Genomic DNA, 9699 nt, shown 5'->3' on the forward strand with positions numbered 1-9699 from the left:
AGCTCATTTGCATATTGACCTACTTACATAATTTGATTCAGGTAACGGTAACCTATCTATCTGTGGATTATAATGCTGGATTCTGGTGACTCCACTTTATCTTGAGGAAGATGCAATTTATATGCTCTGTTATTTCCTATAGTGACACATCCAGCGTCAGTCAAGAGTCATTAAATGATAGCATAATTTATTACATAATTGAAGGAAGCCTGTCAGGCAGTGGCGTAACTAGGAATGGCGGAGCCCCGTGGCAAACCTTTGACATGGGGGCCCCCCGACTGAGCAACTCCCCCCCGGCACGCATTCCTGCACACAGTATTATTGCCCTATAGTGGCCCTTGTACACACACTATTATTCCCTAATTGTGGACAAACATGTACAATTATTATACTCTGGGACCCAGTGGAGGATACAAACATAAAAAACATTCAACATATTCAATGACGTATGGCACGTCACGTGACCTGAGCCTGCATTGCGACGTCACACAATTAGGCCTGCCTGGAGCGCGGAGACGTAAGTTACAATGTCTTTTATGTTCTCTTACCTCCCCTGGACCTCCGATCATTATACTCGGGGGGTCTGAAAAGACCCCTGAGTATAATAATAGTGTCTGTGGGGCATTTGGTTTTACTTACCAGTCCCGCCGCTCCTGCTCACAGCCGCCTCTGCAGGAGGCCATGGGCAGGAACCAGGATCGTTATGTAAATAGGGCCCGTTACCGGCTGGAGTTATACAATTTATCTCATTTTATGCTGAGTCAAGTGGTAACCACAATAATAAATTGGCCCTATGGTGTTAAATGATGGACATTCACTTGTACTTGGCTGTGGATGTAAAGATTTTCCATAAAATGTTAAGATTTCAGGTTTATTATCACATCAGAACAATGCCTAGAAAAGCAACATGCCCATATTTCTCACCATATACATGACCCCCCATGGATAGGGATCCATATTGTGCATTGTTCCCTATGTTGTACACTTAACGCTACAATTACGGAATTTACCGTTTACAAATACGGAGTCATTGTCAGTTCTCTAAAATGTATGTTTTGCATTGTTCTCACAGGAAAAGAGACAGAAGATGACATCTATTGTGCCTGCCTGTCGAAATCATTATGTCAGGTGGCTACGCCGGTTACTGTTGGCTTATATGCCCCATTTGGAGGGAGGGTGTATATGCTACTGGATCGCATAACAAGTAAGATGTTATATTGTATCTAACTATAGCAAAGTCTTCTATTAGTCTATGCACAGGCGTAGCATACAGCTACACCCATTGGATGCTGCAGGCAATGGAACTGTGCCTGTGCCAAAAACATAGGGTGGGAGCTGCAATATACAGTCATCATCGTGCTACAACAAATTGAAGTTAACTCTGATCTTGAAGGCTTAACTCCTTGCATGCCATGGTCAGATCTGACTATGAAAAGTAGGTGGTAAGACTGCCATCTCCCTGCCGTCAGTCCATATCCTCCCCTATCAGAACGTGATGGTGGGATGCAGATGGGCTATATATATATATATATATATATATATATATATATATATATATATATATATATATATTAGCCACTGCCTGTGACTTTGTCTGCATGCTGTTGGTGTCAATGATCAGTCTATATTCAGCAAATTGCTGCCATCGATGATCCGAACGCTCTGGCGTTTATGGCAGTTCTCAAGCTGTCCTGCTGCTGAACTCATTACTCACGCCGTGCCTGTGATTGTTCCAACATCTCATAATGAGCGTGTTGTTGTTGATGATCCGCCTGCTCCGGCCTTTTGGTTGCTCTAAGAGCCACTTGATGCCTAGCTTGTTCAGTCCTCCACAGCTCCGCCTGAGGAGAACTCTGTTGACTTCTGGCTACCTTCATAGCTCTTGGTTTTTTTTTTGAATTTTGTGACAAATTAGATTTTCTTTTTCCTGGCATGTTTAAAATTGGCAAACTGACAATTTGGATTAAAGGGGTTTTTCCATCTCAGTGTCTCAGCACTGGAGCAGATCAGATAATATGCAAATGCTTGTATACAATGGACTCAGTGATATTTGTGTGTTTACATAGAGAGATAACAGACCAGGCTTTATCAGCAAACTCCAATTAGCTGACTGTCCTGCTGGCAAGAGCAGTATAATATAGTATATGAACATACATTCTTAACAGTCGTAAAGCCATGTCATTTACCGGGATAAAAAGTAGACTATGTATTAATCGAGGTTACAAACTATCTATGTGCCAAATTTCATCCAAATCCATTCAGCTGTTTTTGCATGATTGACTAACAAACACACAAACATACAAATTTTCACATTTATAATATTAGTAGGATATATTGAAGTTAATTACACAGTAAACAATGTTTAAAAAAAGCAAACATAAGAGCACAATTTATTTATTTATTTTTTGCTCACTGATCTTTAGAATACATTATATGCCATACTGGGAAGGATGCAAAGTTTAAAATACAAAACCAATGATGAAGCTGTTGGATTTTTTTTCTATTCTCCCACAGAAAAAGTATAATACAAGTTTAGAGATAAGTTATATATTCAGCAATATGGTGCCACTGAAAAATACAATTTGTCCCACAAAAAATAAGGCCATCTACAGCTATATTGACAGAGAAATTAAAAAGATACAATAGCGGAGCTGGTGTGTTTTTACCATTCCCCCACGGAAAGATTTAATAAAAGTACCAATAATCTATAACTTTCGCATAATGATGCCAGTGAAAAATACAACTTGTCCCACAAAGAAACAAGCACTTAAAAGCTTTATAAAAAAAAGACCCTTTATTATAAATTATTATTAAGTTATGACTCTTGGAATGCAATGATAATTTAAATATATATATATATATATATATATATATATATATATATATATATATTTTAAATGTGGAGTCCTAAATGTAAAAATAGTTTATGTAGTGGGGTTGAAGAAGGTGATGCTAGACCTTTGATTTTTGGACCACAATTGGCTTACATTGAGGATTCACTTATCTTTTGCAGAATGTGTGAGGGAGGAGGCAGCACGTCAGACAGAAAAAGAGGAAAAACTACTACAGCAGACTACAGTGAGACCTACAGGATGGGGTTTCCTACATCTACTTTGGCGCCTGTTGTTCTACTGCCCCATAATAACCGAACGTCATCTGGAACGTAAAAGTATTGAGTTCATATTTGTACACTTCAGTGCCTGGCAGTATGCTGGAAGTGACCGTCTGTGGGCTGGCCTGGTCACCACACTCTGTGACCAAATACGACGACACTTTGGAATTCTCACACTCAGTTTATTTAACGTTTTGGGTTCCAAACCTAAAAGAGATATGGAATCTGTCCTAGAGTGGACCGTCCGAAAGACTTTCTGTATCGTAATGGCCGTCACAATAGTCCTACTTCTCATTGGGCTGCTTCTAATAGTTGTACCAATCAGAACTGAAGGCCATGGAGACGAAGAGAAAGTTTCAACTGTTTTTGGAAGTTTGGCAACAATTGTGGCCGGATCTGGAATTGCCATGACCTTGTTTAAGCTATGCAAGAGCGTCTTCGTTAGCCAAAAACATAAGATAGAACGACTAGTGAACAGCCAAAAGTTCAGTTCACAAATGGGATTTATGAATGAGGTTAAAAAAGAGGTTGAAGTGATCACCCAAATGGTGCAGTTCATGGAAATTTTCCAGAGGCAAAAAATCCGAGTGGTCTTGCAGATCACCAGTCTGGAGCTTTGTGCACCTGACAAAGTGGTCGGAGTACTGGATGCTATGAACACCCTTCTGTCTGACAGGAGGTCACCATTTATTTCTATACTGGTTGTCGACCCCAACATTATAGTCACTTGTTTGGAGAATGCAAGTGCACTCAAAGGTATGGCAGACAATGGCTACATGTTCCTCAATCGCACTGTCACTTTGCCATTCTCCGTACCACCTCTTGGAAAGAAAACAAAGCTACAACTTCTTAGGAAGGCTGTTCAGAGGACGGAGGATCTCATCGATTGGCCCTGTAGGAATGATGCTAATCGGGGCACCAAGACAGGTATTACAGAACCCATGAAACTGCTTACGGAAGAGCTGGCGGAAGACGAAGAACCAGAAGTGATGCTACCACCTTATCAAGCAGCTTACTGTATTCAGGACACATTTTATGCCCTATACAGTGAGCGTGAAGTTCTCCATGAGTACATTCCCGACAGCATATGCCAAATGAAACGAATTGTTAATGCTATCCCCGTCATGGTCCACCTGATGATGCTGAGTAAAATCCCATGGGGCACCATGCCTTCTAAATCTGTAGCAGCTTGGGTTGTTCTCTGTAACCAATGGCCTTGTCGGTTAAGCTGGATTCTCCAATGTCTGGAGGATGAAGAACAACAAGGGAGTAAGGAAGGATTCAAGGATTGTCTTCTCTGGGACATGTTTAAGGAAAACAGCAAGGAACTATATTCTTTGAAAGCTGGGTTGAAGAACCTTTTGGACTTGGATGGTGACCCAGAGATTTTCCAAAAATTTCTCTCTCAAGACTTTCCGTTCACGGTTGAGGAATCCAGAAGACTGATGAATTTTACCATTAATCTGGATTATTCTATAAAACATAAAATGGGTCTTCTCCGTGGAATTAACAACCTTCAAAATGATTGGAAAACGACAACTGTAGAGAGCAAAACAGAGAAAATAGAAATTGTGAATCAAAGTAACCCAGTAGATGGCAAGGAGATGGTAGAAATACAGGTGACTCAATGTAACAAAGACTCTGGGAAGGATAAAAGTGAGTGTGAGACAGAGATATATTGTAGAGTGCAAGTACACCAGGAGAAAGGAGAAGGTATACCTGGACTGACACAGGAGAAAGAGACTGACAGACATCTTGGCCTTGATGAGGAGCAGGCCAAGGAACAAATATCTTTAGAACAGACTATATTAGAAGAAAAGTTAGGAAATAATGAAGATATGAGTGAGACGGACAGTTTGATAAGAAAGCATTTAGTGGAAGAAGGAACTCCATGGAAGTATAGAGAAGGCTCCATGGCGCAAATAAAAGAACAATATGATAACTTAGTAGAGGTACAAAGTAGAGAACGCGAAACTGTGCTGTAATGGGAACCTTCTGTCCAGGTGAAGTCCTCCCTGTGTTGTGGGAGAAGGAAAGTGGCTGACGTCATGTCATAACAATTGGAAGAATTTCCTTATTCCGATTTTGACACTTTTGTATCTCTGGTGGAAATGATTTTGTAGACAATAAATGGGTTGTCTGGTTTAGGACACTTCATTTTATCAGTAGAGAGGAGTCTCTTATAATCCTGTCTGAGGACTGAAGCAGATTGTTGTCTTACAGGGACAGTCCACTGATTTTAATGACATTGTTGTAGCCTCCCATACACAATACAGTATAGTGTCCACTGATTTTAATGACATTGTTGTAGCCTCCTATACACAATATAGTGCTTCCCCCATACAGTATAGTGTCTTCTGGTGTCAGAACGGCAGGTCCTATGTCCTGTCAGTAGTGATGAAGTCACGACACCTGCCTGTGCTGTGATACCAGATACAACCCATGATCAGGTGCCGCCATGTTTACCACTAAACAAACTCTTTACCGTACAATGCTTCACCACACATTAACAATGTTACAAGCTCTTTTTACTGTAATTCCCACACCAGTTTAAGGTTCAGCACAAGTGTCCCCATGATAACAATTCTGGAGCTTCACCCACTTCTATTACAGGCAGACAGGGATTTATAGATATTCCATTTACCGTACTAAGACTGTATCTTGATACCCCAGACAAAGCAGTATGACATCTTGGTGCTTCCTCGTCCCAACAGATCACACCACATCTTCACCACTTGTCACAGGGACATTGTGTGGTTCCTAATCTGTTAGCAATATCCACATTTTGTCTAACCCTATTTCAGCAATGTAGGATGTGAACATGTGGATGGTGATAGTTACAGATTGGATAAGCGCTACTAAGTAAAATGACCCAAAATTCTGTCTCAATGAGACAAAAAGTTGCAAGTGCAAGGTTTAGACAGTTATTGCACCATACTTATCAGTATAGGGTTGCAAAATGCACGAAAAATATGGAATGGAGCGAGCAAATAGTGCACTTATTTCTATTCCTATTAAAGGCCACTACATTGTGAATTTGTGAGGCATTTCAGATCTGATAGACTCCCTTTCAGACAGATGTATACAATGATGTAGCTATAGGAGATGCAGAGGTAACAATCACTACCAGGCTTTGGTGTACCAGGGGGCTCAAAGAGCTCTCTAAACACAAGAAGACACCATTGCTTTACATCCTATCCTACTAATATTATAAATGTGAAAGTTTGTGTGTTTGGATGTTTCTTCCTCAATCACGCAAAAACGGCTGAACAGATTTGGCTGAAATTTGCCACATACATAGATTGGAACCAGGGTCGGACTGGGGTGTCTAGGGCCCACCAGTGGAATTGTTTCTAGGGGCCCACCGCCAGGACCCTGCAGATCAGCGGCGGTACTAAGACACGACGACTAAAGGTAATAGCATGTCAGGAGCCATGCTGCTCACCCACTATACCAAGTGTACTACCTAAATGTACTGCTACACCTTGTATGGCAAGTGAACAGCATGGCTCCTATAAATGCTACTATTACCTGTAGATGCTCGGTCCTGGAAAAGGCTGATCTGCAGAGGTCCTGGCTGTTGTATCATCGCAGATGTAATATTGATGGCCTATCCTAAGGACAGACCATCAATATTAGAACGATGAATAAATCCTTTAGGGCTAGTTCGCACGGAGGTAAATGAACTCCGCGTGTGAACATTCTGTCGCAGATGCCAGGCATCCCGTCGTGGCATTCTGCTCCGGATTAGGCCCAAATGAAGGGCCGGAGCCTCGCGCCGTGGATGCTGAAACTGACTAAGCCACGGAATCCACGGCAAGATAGGGCAGCTCTCAAGAAGCGAGCGGCTCCCATTGAAGTCATTGGGAGCAATTTTTGGCAGCGGATTTTGAGGCGGATTCTGCCTCAAAATCCGCTGACAACTTCCCCATGTGAACGAGCTCTTAAAGTGGTTGTCCAGGAATTGGAGCAACTCATGTCCCGGGTGGGAAGTGTAAAATCAAAAACAAATAAATAAAAAAGCATAGTCATCTGTCCCCGGCGCTCCGTTGTGCGCTGCCAGTGTCCATTCGGTCTCGTGCTGGCGCCTCCTTGCTGGGAGTCCTGCACCTCATGTGATCGCTGAGAATAGTCAGGTAAAGAATTTCCAGAAATGAGACCATGAGACCAAACATACACAGGCAAAAACGGGGTGCTGGGGACAGGTAAGTATTTTTTTTTTTGTTTTTTTATTTATACACCTCCATGGCGGCCACCACAGTGATCACTCCAGTTTATAGACAACCTCTTTTAAGGGGATGTCTGGGCCAAATTTTTTATGGCCACTTCACTGGTCTCCTCCAATACAGTGGACTCTTCATTGGTCCCCCATAATGTATGGGGTACAGTGATGGGGACATTATATTGTGTGGGAGCAGTGATGGGCTGACATCCTGTGCGGAAGGGGGATGTTAAAATGTGTGGGGCATATTAAAGGGGTTGTGCAGGGTTAATCTTTTTATGGCCTATGCTCAGAATAAGCCATAAATACCTCAAACCTCACATTGCAGAAACACAACGTCTTTGGCTACTACAGAAAAAAAAAATTGTGTTTTACAAAACCAGTAAAGTGAATGAAATGTAATCAAATTTACCTCATCCACACGCTGCAGGAAAAAAAGATGTGGAACAGCCGCAAACTCTAAAATGCGAGCGCTTCTAAAAACATGGCCGGTTACTTTAAACTGCGCAATCGGGAGAAAGTATCAAGAAAATGCATCAACAGCTTGATAAAAAACGCTGTGGAAAAAATACATTGAGATTTGCCGCTATTTATTAGACAGGGTTTTTGAGCTGCATCTCGCTGTTGAACCTCATCCCGATCATCTCAATATACTGTGTACTAGGCGCAACACGTTGGCTCAGTGGTTAGCACTACAGCCTTGCAGCGCTGGACTCCTGGGTTCAAATCCTGCCAGGAACAACATCTGCAAGGTTTATATGTTTTCCCCGTGTTTGCGTGGATTTCCTCGCATATTCCAAAAAGACATACTGATAGGGGGAAAAAAATGTACATTGTGAGCCCTATATGGGGCTCACAATGTACGTTAAAAAATATATATATATATGTATACTGTGTACTACACTATAAGGCTAAGGCCCCATGTAGCATCCCGCAGAAAAAAATGCTGTGGAAAAACCCTGGCGACAATGCATTGATCTATTATTCTGTAATGTCTCATTTTGTCTGTACTTGATCCCTATGATTTGTGAAGTGCTGTGGGATAGGTTAGCGCTATAGAAATAAAGTGTAATATTATTTATTAGCATCTTTGTTATTATCATTATTTCCCTATTATCCTATAAATGTAAATAGCAAGTTTTTTATTATCTATATTATAGAACAATATTAAGAACAGAAACTTGAAGATGGGAGATAAATATTGCACATAGTTGTAACTTGCAACATTGTCAGGATTTTGTTGCAACAATAAAGCTGCTAATATGTAGTTATAGGATATTGGACATAGGCAACCTCATGTAAACAGCGCCCTCTAGTGTGTAAAGTAATGCTACATTGTATAATACTATATATACAGTAGTGCAATCATTATAATTAAAGGGGACAAGAAAAAAAGAGAGTTTTCTTCAGCTCACCCACATATGGAGTCTGTTGATGTTTTCAATCAGTCTGATGTGCACGGAAGCCGGTGGACCCGTCCAGCTGAAACAACTTGTATTCACAAAGAAGGAGATCCAGCATCAGTCGGTTGATGAATAAAAAATAACTGTTTATTCCAAAATCATTAAAAATTTAAACTCCATACAGGAACCAATTGTTCAACTATGAGTGCATAGATGTAACTGCTATGCGTTTCGGGACCGTAGATGTCCCTTCCTCATGGCATACTCATAATTGTGACCTTCAAGTCTTTTATACAGCACCCTTGTTAAATCAAAACCCCTCCCTTAAAAACATTAACCCCTTACAAAAAATGCCAGACTGTATCATGCGTCTAACATCACAGAATTAAACAATATCATCCAACATATTGATATAACATCTTTCAAAGAGTGAACCATATTCACCTACATAAAGTTTTTTAAATAATCCAGAAAAGAAAAAACAGCAAATTATCCGACCCCTACATAATACGCTTCACTAATAAACTCCGGGACATATAATGTAACCTCCCCTAGTTACTATCACTAAAGACGCAGTGGACATACCACACGGCTACCAATCACGTGATAGATCCCTATGATGGCCTTAATAGAAAGAAAAGGGGAAGAAAAATAAAGAACATACATACACCTGAAAAACTCATCTAAACTACATGGACCCACTCACATCAAGGAGGTAAGTATATATCCAAATACTTAGGCGCCACTGATATGTATGACTATTTTACCACTTATCCCTTTTAAAACATAAGAAAGCGATTCTGCTGGCTTTCAATCACATGACATTAAGTCACATGAGCGGAACGTCTGAAGTAAACATCCCACACAGTGCAATCCCTATGTAGCGCTATATGATCAAATGAATGGATAAAATCCTCCACATCAAGCAGGTAATACCTAAGCGCTACAAATATGTATAACTT

The 9699-nt window shown here is 40.8% G+C and overlaps 1 protein-coding gene across 1 annotated transcript; it reads left to right on the top strand.

The window, feature by feature from the left end:
- The first annotated feature begins 1050 nt into the window (after nucleotides 1-1050).
- Nucleotides 1051-5097, top strand: LOC142185486 (NTPase KAP family P-loop domain-containing protein 1-like). The gene is made up of 2 exons (XM_075260917.1): nucleotides 1051-1204; nucleotides 3014-5097. The coding sequence occupies exons 1-2, from the start codon at nucleotides 1051-1053 to the stop codon at nucleotides 5095-5097; spliced, it is 2238 nt and encodes a 745-aa protein (XP_075117018.1).
- Nucleotides 5098-9699: the final 4602 nt, after the last annotated feature.

The sequence above is a fragment of the Leptodactylus fuscus genome, chromosome 11 (assembly GCF_031893055.1).
Source record: "Leptodactylus fuscus isolate aLepFus1 chromosome 11, aLepFus1.hap2, whole genome shotgun sequence".
In the NCBI taxonomy this organism is placed as follows: domain Eukaryota; kingdom Metazoa; phylum Chordata; class Amphibia; order Anura; family Leptodactylidae; genus Leptodactylus; species Leptodactylus fuscus.

Bases quoted from the DNA above. Each gene is read 5' to 3' on its own strand.
- LOC142185486 (XM_075260917.1), top strand. From the start codon at position 1,051: ATGTTTTGCATTGTTCTCACAGGAAAAGAGACAGAAGATGACATCTAT. The intron at 1,205-3,013 runs GTAAGATGTTAT...TATCTTTTGCAG, and splicing joins GCTACTGGATCGCATAACAA to AATGTGTGAGGGAGGAGGCA.